Source organism: Sander vitreus, chromosome 20, assembly GCF_031162955.1.
Source record: "Sander vitreus isolate 19-12246 chromosome 20, sanVit1, whole genome shotgun sequence".
In the NCBI taxonomy this organism is placed as follows: Eukaryota; Metazoa; Chordata; class Actinopteri; order Perciformes; family Percidae; genus Sander; species Sander vitreus.
In genome coordinates this window covers 5,618,724-5,641,525 of record NC_135874.1, presented here as the reverse complement: position 1 = coordinate 5,641,525, position 22,802 = coordinate 5,618,724, and the positions used below count along the sequence as shown (strand labels likewise).

Sequence of the window (22,802 nt, the reverse complement as noted above, 5' to 3'; positions counted from 1 at the left end):
ACCCCTAAATGTGATATTCTGGGTCACATGCATCAGAGCGGAATGAATTACTGTATCACAGTTTGAAACTCAGGGGCAGTATGACCTAAATGGAGTCTATTCAGTGTCATATATATTTATTCAGTATTGGCAAGCTGTCTATACTATATAGTTGGTATCGCTGCTGAAAATGTGCAGACCTTTTCCCTCTACCAGAATGTATTTCTCCGTCACTACCCTGTAGTGCAGTATCTGTGTTGAGTTAACATTACTGGTGTGAGAGCTCACTTTAGTGATTAGGCTAAGCTTAATTAAAACCAGTACACATTGGGACACTATAATTTGACGAGGGATTTAAAATAGTGATTTATATTTGTGGTAATTATGTTTCTTTATTTGCGTTTTGTAAAGATTCCTAAATCAGTTCAATTTTTTTTCTGTTATAAAATAAGCCTTGATTGATCCCCAGAGGAATCAATCAATCATTGGCTTTTTTCAGGTGTTGTAGCAGCACAAGACAAACATAAGTACCGATAAAATAAACAAATAATAATAATAATAATAATAATAAGTATATAAAATAATAATAAAATATAGAAACTATGGAAAGACTCAAAATTACAACGCAGGCAGTGTACAAACAATACCAGTGTTTCACACAAAGCAAGTCTTGTGTCATTTTAAACAAAATGACTAGCACAAAAGGGAAAGAACAACTCAACAAATAAAACAGCAGTAGTCACAATGTGCCAAAGCTGGTGAAAAGAGAGCCTGTCAGTAAACAAGTGGAACTCATCACCACCTGTTTTCACTCAACAGGCCGCTCTTTGCTTTGATGATCTGTACACTTTGCACCATCAGTGTCCCAGCAGTAATCGGAATCACTTTGTTTGCCAGGTACAGCATGTGTCCATACAGTGATCCACAGATGCAACCTGACATCATGATGCAAAGATAGATGTAGATCCGGGGGACAAGTGCAAAACAAACTATGATCAGCAGAGTGTAATGTATTGCTCTGTAAACATCAGCCAGACGTACAAAGCATTACTAGCTTGAGAGCAAGCTGAACTAATAAATCTGCTGAAACGTGTCTAAGTCAGCAGGACAATGTGTCATTTCTATTACTAAAAAGCATCTATTTTAGGACGTTAAAGATGTCTAAGGGACAGAACAAAAGCCAGAGAGAGAATGATGAGGACTTGGTACAAATGGGTGGTACTCCACAGAGGAAGGAAATGGTGGGAATAGGAGTGCTGGCTACTGTTTGCACGGCTCACTCGCTCCCTGTCTGCCACTGAATCGTCTCAGGGTCCTTCAATCTGTTCCCTGCCCCCAGCAAGACACCATGACCTCCGTTTCCTGAGTACACATGACTAACCCAGGTTAGGGTTGAAATAGGGCCCAGACTGCTGCACAGGGAATATTAAGTTGCTTTTCTCCCCTGCCACCTTTAATTGTGTATGTGTTTGTGTACATCAGTCTCTGTGTATCTGGCTTTTTGTGTGTGGTCATGCTTGTGTTTGTGTATCTAGGAGCGGCCAGGCGTGGCATTAAAAGGGGCCCAGTCCAACAGCAGGTCAACCAGCCAGCCAGCCAGAGAGCCGGATATCACTTTGGGCAACAGCTGAGGCCACATTTAAACGACCAGGGCAGTACCCTGGCACCAGGGAGTGGCAAATCACTGTCACTGTATCCTCTCCCCTCAGGCATGCCCCGGCGATGATTCACAGACTGAATCAATGGGCAGGGTCCGGCCTGGTTTCCACCATAACGCCACACGGGGCATCAACAGCGCATCTTCAAGATTCATGTCCCTCGCAACAACATTTTTGTGATTGTTTATCAAACATTCTTGCCAGAAGAGATGGTATGTCAAATAGAGTGGAGTTTCGATTAAATGAAGAGAGCTATAAACACTATAGTCATGCTGTGGAGAGGGGCTGCTGACTGAAAGCCTGCTCGGAGGGGTTTGATGTAGTGGTCTGAGTGCCCCAACTCCATCAATCCTGGTCCCTCTTTATGGGAGAGTGCTGCTGGGAACACAAAAGGTATACCGACTAATGTGGCGGCCATGGGAAGATGTCTTTATAAAAGTGGCTGTGAGTTTGTACCCCAGCTGACCTAAAAACAGCCATGTGCTCCTTTCATTTTAAACTAAGAAGAATCTCTGTCGTCGTGCTTTGTTGAGAAGAGTGTTGTCCAAAGTAAACTGTGGGACAGAAGCTTAACCTCCTCACAGGCGATCACTCAGAGCCAACCGCAACACTTTGTCCCTCACTCTAAAAGTGACCTCTGCTAGGAAACTTTGAGTAAACCTCGGAGCGAAAAAGCTACTCATGGAAACCGTGTTTACTTTTTCCCCTTGACATCATTGCATTACACACACAGACACACACACGCAGCAGCAGCAGAGAGAACACACAAGCAGAAGTGGATATGCACTTGACAAAACCCAAACCTGCCACACATCTACACAGTACACATTCTTTAAAAACACAAAGCTCATAAAAACACACACACATGCACAAGTGAGACAGACGACCACAGCGGCCTCTCAAGGCCCCAGAGCCAAAATGTCTCCATTATTAAAGTTTTGCTGTTCTGGACAGAAGTAGAGTGCCATTAGAAGAGTTGCAGCAAGGTGGAGAAATCAGGCAAAATATTACACACTGAGCATTGTACCAAAGCACTGAGCTGAGGAAACACAGACAATGTTACATATTCACTAGACCTCAGTAAAGTGCTGTTAATACATGATCTATTAATCCTACTTATGGCTGACTCGCAACAAAAAAGCTAGCATTAGCACATTTATAGAGTCTCAGGAGAAGAATTCTGATCTTAGATTGCAGTTTATACCCCCGGGCTTTGCCAACTCATATATAACCGCAAACGAATCCAGCAGAGCCCTTGCTGACCAAAAAACTGATAGCTGACCATTCTTGGATCAGTGTTCCTACTGTGATTTTGTGAACTTGGTGCAACCTGAGCCCAGAGGGTCTATGTGGATTAGTGAGTAGGTAGAGACTCTCACAATCCCATGTCCCATGTGTCAACATTCACTTAACAACCAACCACAGTAAATGTCAAGCTAAAACCTTGTCTAGGTCAACAAGCAGAGGATTTGGCAACAAACTGGCAGGCCATTTCCCCAAGAAGAATAACTTAGACTGAGTCACATCAAACACACGGTTTCTGTCCAGTTAAACAGGTCTGGTCGTCCCAGTTTGAGCCAGTTGGCATGCAGGGCACGGACATAAAACCAGACAGCACTTCCTGCAGAGCTGCTGACTCAAAAGCTTCAACTGAAATATCAAAAGACGATGTTATCAATAGTATCGATGGGTTGAAAGCAGTCTGTGGCAAACGTCATGCGCAATTGTTGGTTTCGGCCTCAGCAATAACTCTTCCTCTGCACAAGCAGCACAGTCATTTCCGATATAAGCACATCAGAGCAAGTGTACAGTCCATAGCCGGGTTTCTGCCGACATACACAGCCTGCTACCACCAACTGTAAAAATGCCTTCGATGTAAACACCAATCTAAAGTGTGGCTTCATTCTCAAGGAAGTGATCAGAATCACTGTAAGCAAATATCTAACAAAGTACCTGAACAGGGCTGAAGCATGTTGCTACTCCCCACAGTAGGCTGCTTGAAACACCTCGACGCAAAGTTACACATTTTTGGAGGTGCACGTCGAGCTACGGCGGAGGGCTCGGAGGGGGGTTCGCGGCGACGCAGAGGGGTCTGCGGGGGTACGCTGTCGATTCGACGCAGAAGCATAAAACAGCCTTTAGGCATCAAAGAAAACCACAAAAGAATGAAAAGTGATGCAGTGAGCCAATATACTTGCTCCCTAATGAGCATCAGAGCCAATCCCGGTGGAATTAATTGCATAGGGATCATTTTTCCATCCTATGTGTGGTGCTAATGCATAAAGGGAAAGTTAAATAGGGCCGAAGTCGGTGGCTGTTTGCTGACCCTTTACAATATGCGTTTATATGGTGGCTAGCCTGGCAACAGTTAGGGATGACACAAGCCCAGTTCAGACCAAAATTATGCAACGAGATGATTTGGAACTTGCAATTACTTGCAATACACTGGTCTGCAGCGTTTTTAAACCTGCCAGTTTACACCAATGTGACTAGACAAGATGGTTTATCCTCTCCATAGCAACAACTCTCTGTACTTCCGTTCTAACTTCTGATTTTTCAGGGGGTTTTTTTGTAGTTGAAAATAATTTGTATCGTCTTAAAATGAATGAATGAGGATAGCGATGGGGTTTCTACGTACGTGTTTCTACTAGTTGACAGTTTGTAACTGTCTTGACCTGCTGACTTCGCTATTCGTGGATTGACTGTCTGTTATTGCCATTATCATAATTACTGTCTTCCTTTCCTCGGTAGACAGAGCTTATAGAGCACACAGACACATTTTACAGTAGCAGTAGGTCAGCCACAGTGCCACTACATATGATGCAAATGAGTCTGTGACTGTATGCTAATATCAAAACAGAGACAGGTTAAGATATAGATGCAATATGCACAAACATAAGTAATTATCTTTTGTAGCCCCATATTGCTAAATAATCAGGATAATTTCAGCTGTAGTCACAGAAACAGCAATAGTGAAGCAACTAATGTCCATAAACAGTTTGTATACGTTTTATTTATGGGGCCAGAATAATTATTTAGGCAGGCTATTTCAGTGTATAAGAGGCGAGGAAAGCCACTGTGACATATGATGACAGTGGGTGCGCGTGTGTGTGTTCACAGTGTTTACTGAGTGATGGCCTGTCATTCTTCACTGCTCTCCTAATCAACATCTACAGATTGCTGCGGGGTAAATGTATTCTGCTGGGGCTTTAGACGCCGTGCTGACGCCTTCGACACTTTGCGATGCCTCACTTGAGAACATGTGTGTCACTTTGATACACCTAAACACAGACGCACAGGTGGACACGGACACGGACACACACACACACACACACACACACACACATACACGTGACAGACAGAGTTAAGGCAGAACAGCAGAGACAAAGACATCAAAAGGGCTGACAGCGTGAAAAGGATTTGAAAGAGAGTGAATGAAATACTGAAAGTGAATAAGAAATGGAGATGAGTGAAAAAGACAGGGAGAGAGACAGAAAGGAGAAAACATGGAAAGATACTAGAACTACTAAAATAGAACCAAATCAACCCACTCCATGGTTCCAGCAGTCAATGTGTTGTCAATAATACAGCGATTACAACACTATTGGTAAATGGTTAACAGTGCTGTTGGTGTGTGGGTGTGTGTGTCCGTAGCCGTGTTTGTCCAGCAGCAGGAGTGATGAGAGGTTTGGAGTGGAAAAGGAACTTCCTGCTGAGTGAACAGACATGCAATCACTACACTGCTCCTCTGACCAGGCCAACACACACACACACACACACACACACACACACACACACACACACACACACACACACACACACATCGTTTTCTGTTCATCTCACTCGCCCTCCAGGTTAGCTGAACTGTCCTTAAAACACAGAATAAACTAAAAAAATGAGAATAAACACAGATTCCTTTTAGAGCTGGGCAATATATCCATATTATATATATATAATATAAAATAAATATCGACATATGAGGCTAGATCTCGTCTGAGATTTTGGATATGACAAGTGCTACATTACAGTAAAATTATGTCATTTTCTTTACTAACCAGACTGTTCTAGCTGTTCTTTTATTTGCCTTTACCCACTTAGTTATTACATCCACATTACTGATGATTATAAAAAAATCTCATTGTGTAAATATTTTGTTAAAGCACCCATAGTCAAACCTACAATATCAAAATTTGAAATTGTCGCATTCTGTCTCCATCTTCAAGAAAAGCCTGAAGGAAAAATAGCTTATAACATATGATTGTTAAATATTCTTTAAGTGTTATATTTATACTTGGGTCGTCTGTATTTTGTGGTATTTGTCTGTGTTGAGTTTTTAGTGTCTGTATGTTCTCTGTTGTATGTTTATTGTTATCGGGCCCCCTCCGAAAAGCTTTTAGTAACTTATTTGGGGTTCCCCATTTCAAGCGGCCTACCTATAATCATTGTACTTTCTGAAATTGTGTTTTAATGATACAATGACGACGTGTGAATAAAAAAATAAAAAATAAATAAAGAAACGCAATATCGACATCGCCGCAATATCGAGCTCTAATTCCTGTGACCACACAGTTTTAAGAGTATCCTCATTCACCTTCAAAAAAGAAAGGTGATGCAAAGGGGGTTGTATTGACGTCAGGAACCATCCAACCAAACTGGTCTTGTGAGCATGAATGTGAATAGACCTGTAGTATTGAGTGCAGCGGTTGAGTCACTTGCTCATTTCAGGAATTCCTTTCACGTACCTGAGCTCCGCTCTTTGTACCCTGGTTGGGCAGTCAAGCCAAGGATGACTGTAGAATACTAAGTTACGCAACAGATTAAGTCAAACTGCTTGTGCTACCTGGCTATTTAACCTGCAGATTTATGAACAGGACTTCCACGGCTACTTTAAACCTATGGGAAGTCTACATGGCTAATGTTGTGTTAGCGCTTAGCGGTGTGGTTAAATTAGATTAGTGAACACAGCACTGCCTCTGGAAATACAGGGCGCGTGTAAAAAAGGTGTAGGAAAATCTATTTCCGTAGTTCTGTCGTGTGTGTGTGTGTGTGTGTGTGTGTGTGTGAAACTAGCCTGGAAAGCACCTGTGAAGGTGTGAGGCTGGACTATGAACTCATGTCAGTAAGAATGAGATAATATGAAGTTTCACTTTAAAAACACCACGATTCTTCTGACCTCATAGAGACTAGTGTTTATGTAAGCAATGCTCTCTAAATGGCAGGCAACTTATTCCATGGTGTACTGTTATATCAGTGCCAGGAATAATTCAGCAGTCTTGGTGGACGGCTTCTTTTTTCCAAAAATGTTAGATGACTTTTGTGAAAGAGTCCAAAAGTAGAAGGCTGTAATATGAACATAAGAAGTGATTTCACCATGTCCGTTCACACACAGCCAAGGAGCCGGCCAATTAAGCGCTTTCTCTGCAGCCAAAGATCGAACTCAGGCAGGCAATAAAATCATTTTACATTTTAGGGCTTGGGCGACCTTTAATGAGGGAGCATGTAAGGCAGTATCATTTACTCATGCTTGAGCTAGTATGACGGTTGTGAGCACATAGGTTTATATTCCAACTAAGAGCTCAACCACATGATGTCACTGACCACCACACCTACGAGCAGAGAACAGACACTAATCGGTGAGTATAGAGTTCAGATGAATGGAAAACCTGCATGGCACACGACCGAGGTGTAGGTGTCACACTCAAGGAAGCTTTTCCAAGTCACATGGCTGTAGGAAACACAATGGCTGCAGGGCTTGAACTTGTGACCTTAGCATTATTGATTTAAAAAAACAAACTGAACTCTACCCAGAAACCTAATTTAACAAGGAAGATTGTTTTTTTTACTGGGCAAGGAAAGGGCTGCCCTGCCCTGCCCTGCCATGTCATGTCATGTCTTCAGAAAAGCAGGTATAATAAAGCCAACAGACGCCTTTCCCTCCTTGGCCAAAAGACAGGGTTCGGGGCAAGCAAGAAGAGGCAAAGAGGACTGCAGAGCATCAGAGAATGGAAAATTACCAGGGCTCTACAGTCAGCTGGGCACCTTTGATCAGCCAGAGCCCAGGCGCCAATTACTGTGGGATAATCGGCAGCCCTCAGAGGCCTGACGAGCTGCAGGCACTGTGGGCACAACAGGTCAGTGACCAGCAGGCAAAGGCCTGGTCAACAAGGCTCACAGAGCCAAAAGCCGGCGGTGCCCCTTGCTGAAACGGCCAAACGGACATGCAGCACAGCAAGGCAATTGTTCCCCTCCTGTCGACTCAGCACAGTGGCACTCTCACAAGCCAGACATCCCTCTCCGCAGACCGCTTGGTGGTGGAGGAATGGTGCAATGGTGGGGAGTGAGTAAATCCGCGACTGCATGTGTCTCAGATTCTTCACACACACTCTCCCTCTCTCTGCAATGAAACATATGCAACATACGTAGAACAAATGTGCACACGCATGCTGCTGACACAACTGTCCCTGTAATTATGTGGTAAACAAAAAGCTGCAGCGCTCAAGGCAGTACTTGCTGCACAGTGATGCAACACACAGGAAACACGTTCCTCGCCGCCCCTCTCCACTGATAACCCCTTCCTACCCAGGAAGAAAGGCTTAACTACCTGTCCAAATGTACTGAATGTGGACTGACAACGCAAAGTAAATGTAACTGTGTGACCTCTCCAACAACAACAACAACGACGACGACGACAAAAAATGTTTTCCCTCTCACTTTTTTCTGGCGTGTGACACAAAGGCGAGCTGGCTGCAATGATTAATAAGCAAAAAAGTAGCCCCTCTACGTGAGGCTGAACATGATAGTCAGCTCATTAATAATTGACATCTTTCTTGTGCTGGGGAACGTTCATCATCGATTAGGCGGCTGCGCTGCTCTTCCCTCCACTGTCAACAATACAGCGATCTGAAAGAGTTTACAGACCTCTACACACAATTTCTCCTTAGTCACTTCTGCAATAATGAAATAACTCTTGAATCGGTTTGCCTACTCATACCGTGCAGTTATCTAACAGAAACGCAGTAGCCAGTGGACTTTGGATCAGAAACACTGCAGTTACACAACAGCCAGTGCCGGTCCAAGTAGACCCATATGGGCAGCATACAGCTTCCCTGAAAGCCACAAGTCAGCAGAAGAGTCGGATCCCTTCTCAAAGCAGTGAGAAACAAGAGACTGGAGGGGAGAGAGCTTGTGTATGAGACCGTTTTGATAAAAGATGGATGTCACTTTAAATTTTCAGACTGCCGATTCAAAAGCTTTGTTTTGATCTTGACACCACAGCTGTATTTCCTTTGATGCCTAATAAATGCCTTTTACATTAAACAAATCAATCAAAACATCTCATGCACCGGTGTAAAATGCTGTCGTAACACTATCAACTGAATCTTTGCCTGAATGTAATGGGCTAGGGATGTCACGAGAACCGGTACTTCGGTACCAAAATTCTGAAAACGTGCATTTTTCCAGGTACCGGGAGATGCAATCCTTCCGGCCCTGACGGGGGCAGTATATACGCCTAACGTTAAAAAAAGGTTCTAGACTGCCGCTAAATGCTGAAGAAGAACACCGACCAGCACGGGGGGAAAAAAACAGCAAATAGCCCCCTAGTCTCCCTGTACGGCTTGACCGCATTCAGCTTCTGGCTTTAGCGTACATCTACGGCGGCGGCTTTCACGACTTCACCCGGAACTCCCAAACCGCAAGGGAGTCTATTTCTCTCTGCCGTCTATCACAACCTAACGTGTGCTCTGATAGCGCTTGTTTTAAACGGACCTCTATAACATCAGTTAACTTTAACCAGCCCGGCAGAGAGAAACAGACCTAACTACTAGGGGTGTGCAAAAAACAAAACAAAAAAATCGATTGACATTCGTATCGCGATTCAAGCTCTACTGATTCAAAATTGATTCAGAGAATTCCAAAAATGTATTCATATTTTTAAATAATAAAAAAAAAAAAAGTAAATTTCTGTAATTATAAAAAATTTAAAAATATAAAAAAAAATATTGTAACTACATTTACATACTGTGAATCTTTTTATAAAATCAAGAATCGTTTTTTGAATCGAAAATCGATTTTGAATCGAATCGTGAAATTTTCTGAATCATGCACCCCTAGTAACTAAACCTGCTTGCTGTCTGGGAGCTCCGAGTGAACTCATCAAAGACGGTACCGTACGCTGGCTGTGTGGTGATGCCAGGCTTCAAAGCAACGGGCCGTGGTCTCCTTGACCCCTCCACTCCACACCATAACAGAAAGTTGAAACTAAAAGAACGCTGAAAGAAGAGTGACATGACGCTCAGCATGCCGCCGGAGGATTATCTTGAAACGTGTACCTAAACTGCACAGTTTGGTACAGTTCTGATGTTCGTCTATTGGCATCAGAATCTTTAAACAATTTGCAAGCAAGGAGGGTGACGATAGCAGGTGGGGCTAAGAAAGGCCAGGAGGAAGCAACAGACAGACTGTCTGCTCAGCCATGTAAAGGAGGTAATGGTATCACGGTCATCCATGCTATGGACAGGGAGCTATTAGACATAAACACAGACGTAACTTAGTTTGGAGACAGGGAGTTATTACACCAACAACACACTGAGATGTTAAGATTAGGGAATACAGGGGAACTGAGAAGTGAGATACACCAACATGATTTTAGAAAGCCAATACCAAAATCGGATTGTGTGTCACCCACATCAGACAAAGCTTTTAGTCATACTACATGTTTAGGTAATATGTGGTAAAACGTTTTTTTTTAAATCAGCCATTTGGTCAAACATCGTAAAAAAATCACACATCTCTCAATTCTATACTCAAACATTGGTGGTAAATATACAGTAGGCCTAGTAGTGGTGGACCTGAGAAGCCAGAAAGAGAGAACCAAGAGAACAAGGAAGGGTGGAAAACGTTTTACTCCCAAGCAAAATCCAAAACTGATTCCATAGTTTTATACCCAATTCAAGGTATTTGTAACCTATTGGTGAGTTTTTGAGTCAATCATATGATTTTGGTTAAGGATAGTGTCTTGGTGAGGTGATGAACATACCTCGGCCAAAAGACTTACATGTCTAACACGGTTACTAAGTTCCCACCCTGTGAGATCCACCACCGGTCAGCCTGTCCTGAGTCACTCCTAATTAAAGCAGAGATCACAGGACTGAATAAAGCATGAGCTGTTCCAGCACAGGAGGCTCAGGTATCACTCTATATAGGGGCCCAGAGAGACAAAAGGAGTCCCTGAGCCCTACACCATACCCAGGGAGGAGTGGTATCGACGCAAACCCGAAAGGCAACTCCTTTGCGCCCCCCCCCAACCCTCCGTAATCCACACTTTAAACCGCCTGGGCAAAATGAGGAGCTCAATGCCCCTTGGACCTAATTAAGAGCTAAAGATATTTTTTTTTTAAATGAGCACTTACAAAGCCAAATACTGCAAATAAGAAACAACCTACAGATACAAATACTGCATGGTTTGTGTAAAACAGGGAGTTTAAGTGCACTGTGGTAACATAACTAGCCTTAACTGACAAGTAGAAGCACGATTTCAAAAACATCAACACAAGCCTCTTGTCCGTGGAATGACGTAACGTTCTCACAGGTCTTTAATTATGTGGTCGTGCAATGAAAAATAGCTCAGACAAAGAAGGTAAAGTGCCAAGTTATGCGAGTGGAGGGAAAATGTTGCATGGCTGCTATGGTTGGGACTGCGAGGGGTTGCTTATATTGGGAGTTGCTTTTTGATTTGTTCTAATGCATTGTCATCTCATATGGTCCACATTTGATTGCCATAGTGTGCTAGATAAGACTCAGGTTTAGGCATAAAAAAATAAATAAATAGTGATTGTCATTGGTTGGTTGTCAGTTGAGGTCATGGGTCATTTTATTTTTTATTTTGATTTTTTTTCCCCCAGTGGCAGCAAGGGATAGGTAGGATTTTTTTTTTTTTTTTTTACAGTAGCGATGGATACTCTATTTTTTCATAACACAGCCTACCTACATGTACAGTTGTCGCTTAGTAAACTGAAAACATGGTCAGGCATCATTCACATGCATATTAAGTAGTCACATGTATCTGTTTTGGTCTTATACATCCACAGGTTTACCGCTCCAGCGGAGAGGATGGTTCGTTTAGACAGCAGCTGAGTTTACAAGTGTTTGTCCAAAATTCAAGATTCGTTGCAAACTAAGATAAACCGTTAGACTACAAACTGACATCTTTCATTTTAGCTTGTTTGTAAAAAGTCGCTATTTGCAGAGTAGAGCTGTGTTTGCAGAGTAGAGCTGTGTTTGCACAGCGCGGTGGACAAGAGTGGACAGCGCAGACTGAAATATCGGTTTCTACACGTTTATGCCCGTAGAACAGGTAGGTGGGTATTGATAAGTATTGACTTTTTAATCATGGAGGGTTTATTGTAGGCTACTTACAGTAACGAGTGTAGCGTTAGTTCATCTGTGCCAGCGGCAGTAAATAATGTATAATCTGTATCGTTTCCAATCAGTTACATGTGCTGCGTGAAGTAACGCGCACACACACACACACATCGGCTCTGGTGTGTGTGTGTGTGTGTGTGTGTGTGTGTGTGTGTGTGTGTGTGTGTGTGGAGCGCGCCGTATCCCGTCTATCTTCCATAATGCAACGCTTGCATCCAAATGAATTGTGTTTGCTTGCTACGTTGCCATCCTCTTGAACGACATTAAACGCAACATATAGTTTGCGAGTGGTTTCATCTGCCCTGTTTAACGTGTTGAGGCTCCCCGGCGGCGCAGTAGCGCTGTAGCTGGCCGGTGAGGGCTGCTTGAGAGCGCCGTCCTCACGCTGCTGCTGTAAAACTGGACACGGCAACGTTAAGTGCCGCTGCGGCGCCATCGGGTCCTCTTCCAGCATTGCTGGAGGACAACAGGCATCTTGCATCGCAAGAGTGCTGTACAAAAATGTAATTATAGTTCGCCTCAAACTTTTTATTGGGGTATTTATTTATTTAATTCGTATCATTTCTTCCCCAAGCTCATAAAATAAATTTGGGCCGCACGTAAATTGACAGGGTCGGTCGGAAACCGGAACCAAACTATTATTTTTGGTAGGCCTTAGGAGCAGTCACAACAGTGCAACAAATAGAACCATGTCCGGTTTCCTAACATCCTAATCTAAAACATGGCCAAACATGCTCCTTAGTCTTCATTTTGTGTATGTCTGGGTTTGTGTACAATCAGCTTTTGAAACAGACGTTCCATTATGTGAAAAGGTCTTGACCAACAGCAAGAATGCCCCTCTGTAGAAGAGGATAGGGGTTAGGGTTGGTTGATAAGCAGTACCAACATACACAACAAACAAGTTCAATCCAACTCTGCAGTTCCAGCGAACCTATTTTAGGCTACTTATGTTGAAATGGGGTCAACTGCACATTTGAGATCCTGATTCTAAAACCTCCCCTCTGGTTGAATCTTCTCCGAGTGTCTCTGTTGGATCCGGTCCCAATCAGCTCAGCATATGGAGCCCTAACAAGTGCAGACAGTACGCCTTCTTTCTACTGATGCAAAGGATACCAATTCCTACATGGAAACGGGTGTTAATGATGCTCACATGAACATTTGTCCTCTGAAGGCATCACTAGAATCATTTTACAGGTAATTTAATAAACGGGTAATCTTATTTTCTCTGTGCTTAGCCATAGCAGAAATGTTTATTTTGGTGCATTTGTGTACACATTTCATATTGAGTCACACTGTGCACTAGGGCTTGCAAGTAGACTGCAGGCAGCTATTTTATTTTATTTTATTTTATTACTAAGCAGTGTTTTGGTGACTTATCATCCCGAAAGGTTAGAGTTTTTGGCAGAGCAGTGTCAAAACAAATCACAGCCTAGTTCCTGTAACTTGTCTGCATTCTTTGTCATAACCCCTGACATTCACGCCATCAAAAAAACACACAGACACACACACACGCACACACACACACACACACACACACACACTTGGATTACATTCTCACTCCTAATGAACGATAACACTCAACTTGGACGAGAACCTTACTTTCAGGCATCTCATCTGAGTTTACGTGTCCTTATTCTCACCTTCCCCCACTAACCAAACTGAATAAGCAAACAATTGAGCATTGTATTAAATCACTGCGAATGTGCCTAGTGGGCCCTCACCTCTGTTGAGCTGTGATGTTGACAAAAACCACAAGTTGTGGATGACAACATCAGCCCGCACAGTCAATGGCCCGCATCGAAACTGCAGCCAAACGCAGTGGTGGAACGTAACTAAGTACATTTACTCAAGTACTGTACTTAAGAGATATTTTGCTGATATAAATCTAGATCGTGATTTTTTGGCAACGATTTCTAAAATCGATTCTTTTCCCTGGAATTGATATTTTTTATTTACTTGTTTTTACCAATGTTATATATATATATATATATATATATATATATATATATATATATATATATATATATATATTTTAGGGCTGTCAATTGATTAAAAAATGTAATCTAATTAATTACATACTCTAGATTAATTAATCAAAATTAATCGCATACATAATTAACCTATATATATATATATATATATATATATATATATATATATATATATATATATATATATATATATATATATATATATATATATGGTACCGCTGACAGCAACTTACATCTTATCAGTATCAAAATACATATCCACTTTTTGGGGGTTGGTAAAGTGGTGGTAATGAGGGAGGGACAAGCACTGCTCTCTCTCTTCCCCACCCAGATTTTATCCTGTTGGTCTGGGGATTGAAACAACGACCTCCCTGTCACAAGCTCGCTTCTCTAAACGTTAGGCCACCACTGCCCCTTGGAAATAAATGTCAGACTGACTGATGTGTGATGTGCATTCTTCTTAGAAAACAATTTCGTTTTTAGAAAGGTCTCATGATATACTTTCTCTAGAAGTGTATTATTCAACTTTGGCTTCATGTTAAAGAAGGAAAAGAAAAATCGCAATACTCAACACTATCGAATCCCAAGAAATGAAAATCACAATGCAAATCCAATCGGCGCCCACGTATCGTGAAAGAATGGAATCGGTACAAAAGCATATCCCTAGCCCTAGTGCCATGGCAGAGTGTATAGATGAAGGGTGTGTGGCTTATAAATAAAAATGTAACAGGATGCGCGTGCAGTCAAGAGCTGGACACATTGTCCCGATCCAGACCGTATGATGTTGTAAAAGAACTCTCCCGTTCTTGTCATCTCATATCTATTTAGTTACCGCTGGACTGAAAGCTAAGCTGACATTGATGCTCACTCTGCTTACACCGTAAGTGGCAAGAAGCTGGACTATCTCGCTGCTATCAGGGGACAAAAGTGAAGCCCTTTGATTGCGTCGTCATCGCGCAGCAAGTTTATCTACCCATGTTGCATCACTACTCAGCATTCACATGCACAGCTCACTGCCAAGAAAAGGCCTCTCCTCTGAGAACAGTGTGAACCGCTGAGAGTAACGCTGGTTTCTCCCACAGACTGAATCACAAAGCTTTAGATAGAGACTAGCTCTTGCATTCGCCTGCTCTCTCAAACAGCTGACAGACTTGCACAGTGGGTTTGGTGGCAGATAGCCAATCTTGCCTCCCTCATTCTGTTAGAAGAGTCAAGCCACGAGTTACTTTTAAAATTTGGGGTAGAACGAAATCACTCTTATCTCTTTGTATGGGAGAGACATCAAATTCCCTTCCAGAAGACATGTATACAATTGCAAATCGCAATTTGAATCGATTTTTTTGCACACCCCTACTTTGTACCATCAACATGTACCATACTTAGCGACATTAGAGAACTAGTCATTTCACCCATTAGTGGATCACCAAAAAATGTATCTGCAACTATTTTGGTACATAACGGATTCATCATTTCAGTGATTTTTCCAAGCGAAAATGCCAAATATTTACTGGGTCGACGCTTTCCAGTGTGTGGATTTTATGCTTTTCGTTGTCAAATCTGGTAGGAAATGAAATATATTCGGGGTTAGGACTGTTGGTAGGATTATATAACAAGCGATATGAACACCTCACACCTGGCTGTGGGACAATGCAATGTGCATTACCCTGACATATCCCAGCCAAAGCAATTAGAGAAAATAATTGGCAGATTAGTCGATAATGAAAATAATTTTTGGTTGCAGACCTATAAAACTGTACCATCAGTTTAATAAAGATTAAAACTTTCAGATTTTCTCCTCACAACGGAAAGAACAAAACAGTGGCGCGTACCTAGTGTTTTACATACCTTACGATGCCAAACGGATAACTCAGATTGTGTTATATAAGTCACAAACATCACCACCACCCCATTAACAAAACAATAAAGTAATGACTCGACAATTATGGCTAATGAGAGCATCCAAATGTGGTTGCTGTCCAAAAAGCGGCATGTTTCAGTCAAATGGGCGAGCTGCTGTGGCTAATACACAATCCATCACAGAGCTATCTTTGTAAAGTCTGCATGTGGAAGGTAATCTGACCACTGATGTTTATCTGATCAGGGATGGCAGACCAGATGGGAAATCTCTTGCTCTGTAGTTGTGCTAAGAAATAAACTCCCATAAAAGCTATGATATCATTACCATGGAAGAGAATCTAGGGCACATGATCACACTTTACAAAAATTCAGAGTGTTATAAACTGTGAGTCACAGTTTATATCTTCGGGGCATTCAACCTGTCTGATGGCTAAGTGCTGAACATATGAGCAGCTGTCTTTTCTTTTTAACCTTACGTTTCGATTGTAACTGCGTTGTTGTGACACATTTTTACAAACGTACCATGTCACGAAACTTAACTGCAAATGAATACACCTTGTTAATGCCAGTCTGCATTAGTGACGATGATATTACACAAGTGGTCCGTGTAACAACCGAAGAATGATGTGACGAATTATGTGCTAGCTCGGTGGTTCCCAAAGTGGGGTCCGGGGACCCCCAGGGGCCCTTTAGGGGGTTCAAAGCAAAAAAAGAGGAAACATTTATTTTCACTATAAATTCCATCCATAAGTAACACAATGACAGAATGTATTACTATTATGGTCATGGGTTTCATATAGACTTGCTAGCTGAAAATGAGAATGAGGTTTATTTGTTGTTGTATTGTCCTGGTTATGGGGACATAAGGAATGTACTTTTTTTACCAAAATGACTATTTTACTTTAAGAACGAGCTGTGAAATAACCTATCATTTCGTGAAATGTAATAAAATGTTTAATTAAACACTGCAACTGAAATGTTGGCGTATTATCAGCAAATGAGGGCTGGGCACTTCGTATGCATGACACGGAAAAAAAACTAATCGATCATACACTTTCTGTAATAAAACATCTTACAAAAATCCTATCAGATGGGGGGGTCCGTAGTCTTTATTTGTGACAATTTAGGGGTCCCTTGACGTGAAAAAGTTTGGGAACCACTGCGCTAGCTGATAGCTAGTTCATCATTTTAGTCTGAGTTCGGTTCATTATTTTTGCTGAGTAACGTTCACCTCTCAAAGTTAACCAGGTAAGTGTAGCTACTCAACTACCTAACCTTAGCTAGCGAAATAACCTCTTAGTTCATTCGGTAGCGCAGAGGCAGACCTTTTCCATCCCCCGCGAAGGATGGTAAACACCCTTACAGCTTACATTTTGCTCTTTCTTTTTTTTTCTACTCAGGTTAGCAAGCCAGCTCAAAGCCATGTTATTGGGTCTACGGGGAGCTAAGAGCCGTGGAGCTAACATAGCTGCGTGTGCCGCATCCGAAAAAACACACAAGCTAGTTCTGCTTAGCTCGGCGAGCTAACAAGCATTACCGGGCAGGATAAATAAATATACATTTTTCAAGCCTACCTGTGATCACCGCTGCGACCCAGAAGATGCACCGTCAACGCCGTCACCTATGTATCACGAACCGTGCAGTGCCGAAATAATTCAAATTCCACAGAAAGAGTCGAGAGAGACGCTCGCAGTCCAATCGCTTCAGCCACTGCCGCTGAATGGCTGCTACACGGAGACTCAACCAAACTTCCTCCTTAGCAACGGACCGCCTCCGCGCGACCTCATTGGCCGGCGCGTGCAGATTAGAGATGATCGATAGTCGGCGGCGCAGCCTGTATCAAACAGGACTTTTACTGCATTTTTGAGCCCAGTAGACTTATTACTGCAAGGGAGACATTAGCTCAGCTGCTAGATTGGGCAAATACCTTAACTTAAATTACTCCAGTTAGTGTAGGTCTACTAACTGTGACCTGCTGAGTCCAGATCAAAACCACTATTTGATGCTCCATAAAAACAACTTATCAAGGTGCTTCCTAACAGGTTGTCCAATTTTGGAAGTTGGAACAATGTCACTTAAAAGATATCTGGAAGTTATCCTCTGGGTCCTAGCTCCATGCTCATTCCTAAGTACATAGATAATGTAATACCATGCAACCAGTGTGGACTGAGTCACCAGAGAACCAGTGGTTAGAACAAGTGTTCACATATCTTAGATCAGTTGTTGAAGAAGTATTCAGATAAATACCACAGTGTACAAACGTTCAAGTCCTGCAGTCAAATTGCAACAGAAAAGTACATAAATATGAGTATTATCAGCTAAATGTTGCCTACTTAAAGTATCAAAAATAAAAGTACTCATGATGAAAAATGCCCCCCCTATGAGTGTTAATGTGTAGTATGCTACTTTTTAAAGATTATTTTTTTGGGCATTTCCACCTTTAATGGATAGGACAGCTAGGTGAGAAAGGGGACAGAGAGAGGGGGGGAAGACATGCAGGAAATCGTCACAGGTCGGACTCGTCGAGGCATAAGCCTCTCAGTATATGTGCTCCTGCTCTAGCCACTGATCCAACCCGGCCACAAGTAGCATGCTACTTTTGTATTTGGTTGAGGTGGAGCTAATTTGAATGGCATACTGTACGGTAGTTTTAATCTATAATGCATCAACTCTTATGCTTAAGTTGATATGAATAACTTGTAACTAAACGTCTTTTCTCCAGCTCCTGCCATGTTTGCCTCCACAGCTTCGTCCCCCGGTTTATCAGCATTAACTTGCATTCCTCGCATAGCTAAGCAGTCTACTAAGCTGCAGTGTGACGTGTTTTGTGGCCTTGAAGGTTACAAAACCAACAAAGAAAAGACAAACTAACAAAGTTGTCAAGCCGGTTATGCTAATGATTCTCATGTATTTCTTTGGATGTGTGAATATCTATACCCGTTATCTTGAATTCATTCTTTTTTTTATGACTCTTTCTTTACACATCAACCTGTCAGTGATAAAATGTCGTTGGAGCGCCTCTTACACATCTGTGAGGATATTCTGCTCCCTTGTGGTCACTTTATGTAAATTCAGCTACACAACTGCTTAATCATTTTTTTTGGTTTTTCTTTTTTGTAACCCTGTCTACACTGAATGTGTCACTTTATCATGCGTTCTTCATCGGAAATCTGTTTTCGTGGTGTTTGAACTGCAGAGGAGTACTCCGATCTTTCACTTTAGTACCAAGTGTAGAAATACTCTGTTAGAAGTAAAAGCCCTGCATTCAAACTTTTACTCGAGTAGAAGAACAAAAAGTTTGCAACAAAATAACCCCAAAATACTCATTATGCTGAATGACTCATTTCTTCATCACTTTAATGCTGCAGATGGTAAAGGTGGAGCTCATTTTAACTGCTTTACACACTGCAGGGTAGCTTAAACCTATAATAATAATAATATATCAGAATGTATTTGTTGATTGGATTTTCTATTAATAAGCTAAATTTGCAAAGTACCTAGTATCTAAAGCTGTCAAGTAAACGTAGGAGTAGGAGTAGAAAGTGGAGTAGAAAGTACAATATTTCCTCCTGAAATGTAGTGGAGTAGAAGTATAAAATGGCATAAAATGGAAATACTCAAGTACAAGTACCTCACAATTGTAGTAGAGTACAGGACGTATGTAAATGTTACTTTCCACCACTGGAACTTGTGAAATAAACGTCTAAATGTAGACACACACAGTAGTGTACAGACGACGATGGCAGATTCACATGTCCATCACGCTCCTGTTAGTTTTATTGAGCGGTGAATTTTTTTTTAATATAGGACAGTTTAGACATGAAGGACCACAGGTTGGAATTGAATCTGCAACCGCTGCTGCGAGGACTGAACCTCTGTACATGGGGCCCACGCTCTACCAGGTGAGATATTCAGGCACCCTTCACATGTTGATTTTATGTTGATTTCATGTCGATTTTAGAATGGTTTCTTTGTTACATGTTTGTATTGTGAAGCAACAGATTGTAGCACTATGCCTTAAGACAGATTTCCCCTCGGAGACAATAAAGTGTTTTCTATTCTATAATATTCCAACTTATTTAGCAAAGAACTAGAACAATAATTCCTTTGTTACCACATTTTATTTTTCAAACAACATATAGAGTACTTGACACAAAAACCAAGCCATTATCTGCTTCAAATATTTACATAAAACTTTGTAGAGAGACAGAAAAGAAAAACATTCTTTGGGTCTGACCATGCAAAACAATAAATAATGTTCCTGACAGTGCTCTGCATGGTGCTTTCAAGACTGCTATTTAGCAATTAAAAAAAAAGAAAAAAAGAAAATGATTTTACTTGGCTATACATAAAGCTGCCCTGGTCTACACAGTCATAACAAATGCCTCGACCTAAGACTAGGCAACAAGACAAGCACTTACTATGACTCAGAGTCAGGTCCACCTCAACACATTTGCTACAGTACAGTATGCAATCATTAGTGTTAAGGGCAATCCACACTACTCCAATTTTAAGCAGGATATACTGTAGATACAGAAATGGAAAAAGTCAGATGTGCAACAGTTTTTCGGTGAAAAGCTTAGATTACGTAGAACTGCAGCATCCTGGAAGGATGAAGCATTGTACAGAAAAGACCTCAGATGTTTTTGCTCAACGAGGACTTGAAATGTTTTCAGCGATGCTCTTGTGTCCCCATGGACCAGGGGCTCCAAGTTGACATCACAAAAGTACAGTTCCTTTCATCCCTCAGCACGGCGACAAGACTGTGCAGATGATGATCCCAATGAGTCCTTCTGCAGGCCGGGTCCCTCTTCCCCTCTCGTCCACTGTGGCTCAGGTGATGATTTGTGGCTCCCAGGACTGGCTGGCCACCTGGGGGCGACACTGAGTGACGACCAGAGGGCCCGTCGGGATCTGACTGTCCAGGCACAGGCCACTGACCATGTGCTGCAGAGCCGTGCCTTTAGGCTTCCACTTCTAAAGGAGATTAAAAAAAAAAAAAAATAGGTAAAAACACATCTGTCAGGTCATTTCATAGAATCAAGATTCAAGATTCCAGATTAACTTTATTGTCCCACAAGGTGGGACATTTGTCTTGGGCACTTAACCCAATGCTGCAGCTGTTAAAAAACAACATATACAACATGATACAAATACAACACAACAAGCAATAATATGACCCCAATGGTGTGTAATACACAGCATGGTTTCATGCAGTGCATATACAGTAGTTAAACATTTCATCACCACCCACCCAGACGAAAATCAAGAAAAGATGACAGTAACTACAATATTCAAGACAAAATAGACAATAAGCCTAAACCAAATAAACATATGTATAAATGACACCACCATAAGCCCATCATACACGTCTCTGCCCAGCACAAAGCTTCTTAGGAGCCCTCCAGAGAGTCAGGTACTGTCCCCATTTTCTAGTATAGACATCCAATCTGGCAAACCGTTTACGCGACATTGGATTAACGGCACCCTCTTCCGTCCTAGTTTAAAAAAATCAAAAAAAAATCTATATCAGTGCAGAGATAACAACTCTTTCAAAGCTTAATAGACACAGGAATAAATGAGTTTTGGAATCGGTTTAGTCTGTAACAAGGAACTTTAAACCTCCTCCTGCCAGAGGGATGCAGCTCATACTCTGTGTGCACAACGTGAGACGTGTCACTGACCATTCTATTGGCTAGTCTCAAAGTAGCCTGTTCATAAATACTCGGCATCAGAGATGTATAGTAACGAAGTAGAACTACTTCACTACTGTACTTAAGTACTAAAAGGCTGTATCTGTACTCTACTGGATCATTATTTCTTTTCTCCTACTTCAGTACATATTTTCAATGAGTTTAATACTTTTACTCCGGTACATTTGTTGTACATGTGCTGCATCGTTACTCGTTACAATTACAAAAATGTTCCGAATCATTCCAAACCCCCATTATCACTGCCAGAGCGGTAGATGGCTCTGTCACCAGGTTTGATGAAGCTGGCTCATCACTGAGCGAATCAAGCGATCAAGCTGTCTTATAAGAAGAAAACAGCCGAGCCCCGACCAGTTTGCCTCGAGATGGAAGAACCATGTCCATTCCTGTCCCTGTACTGCTGCTACAGCCAAAGGAATTGTGAGTGTCCTTTAGGCTAAACATTTGAAATAATATAAACAATATGATATTCAAACTTTTGACTGCTTTCTCTAATAACTACATAACACAATACTTGTACTTTTACTTTCAGTACATTTTAAAATAAACTACTTGCGATACTTAAGTACAAAAAATGTTGAATACTTTAGTACTTCCACTTAAGTGTGGCGCTTGAAGAGCACCTCAACTTCAACTCAAGTCACTTTTTTGATAGAGCACTTGTACTTTTACTCAAGTCTGGGTCTCTAGTACTTTATACATGTCTGCTCTGCATGGATAAGTGCTCTTTAACACCGATCATTTTCCATGCAGTATGAATCAATCAATCAGAACAGTTTATTCTTTAACTGTACAGAGAGGTTGTAAAACCAAGCTGTGGTACTGCACCTGATTCGTCTCTCTAGGACTGCCTGATAAAATATCAACATACATTTTTTTTTTTTATCGGCACCATATACTCGCAGACGACGGAAAAAAAATGTAACAGTTGCTGTGGTCTGCAACAGACGCTATCGACACGTGTGCTTATAGAAAGCATACGCGTCCTTCTCTGGTTTTATTCCCTGATTATAAATGATGGGTATCAGCACGTTCATGTTAGTCGTGAGGAATGTGCCGAGTCAGACCTGGATAACAGTAGTCAGAGGAACGATTGATTTGTTGAACTCACAGTGGAAAAATCATAGCAGAGCCAGCTGTAGTCCCAGCAGCCTGAAGAAACTATTTGTTTTCACTGATAAAAT

General features: G+C 41.7%; 2 protein-coding genes across 8 annotated transcripts in view; both read right to left on the bottom strand.

Annotated features, from left to right (window-relative positions):
- Positions 1-17,644, bottom strand: part of numb (NUMB endocytic adaptor protein) — a 48,434-nt gene extending 30,790 nt beyond the window's left edge. For 5 of the 7 annotated variants that reach the window (XM_078277188.1, XM_078277192.1, XM_078277194.1 and 2 more), the window contains exon 1: positions 17,482-17,643. The gene's annotated coding sequence lies outside the window, so the exon portion shown is untranslated. Of the gene's footprint in view, positions 1-17,481 lie in introns of all 7 variants that reach the window. The other 2 variants (XM_078277189.1, XM_078277191.1) reach the window with 1 other exon arrangement.
- Positions 17,645-20,009: 2,365 nt separating this feature from the next.
- Positions 20,010-22,802, bottom strand: part of galnt16 (UDP-N-acetyl-alpha-D-galactosamine:polypeptide N-acetylgalactosaminyltransferase 16) — a 53,699-nt gene continuing 50,906 nt past the window's right edge. The window contains exon 15 of the mRNA XM_078277563.1: positions 20,010-20,884. Coding sequence (XP_078133689.1) covers positions 20,741-20,884 — 144 coding nt within the window. The 3' untranslated portion in view covers positions 20,010-20,740. The remainder of the gene's footprint in view (positions 20,885-22,802) is intronic.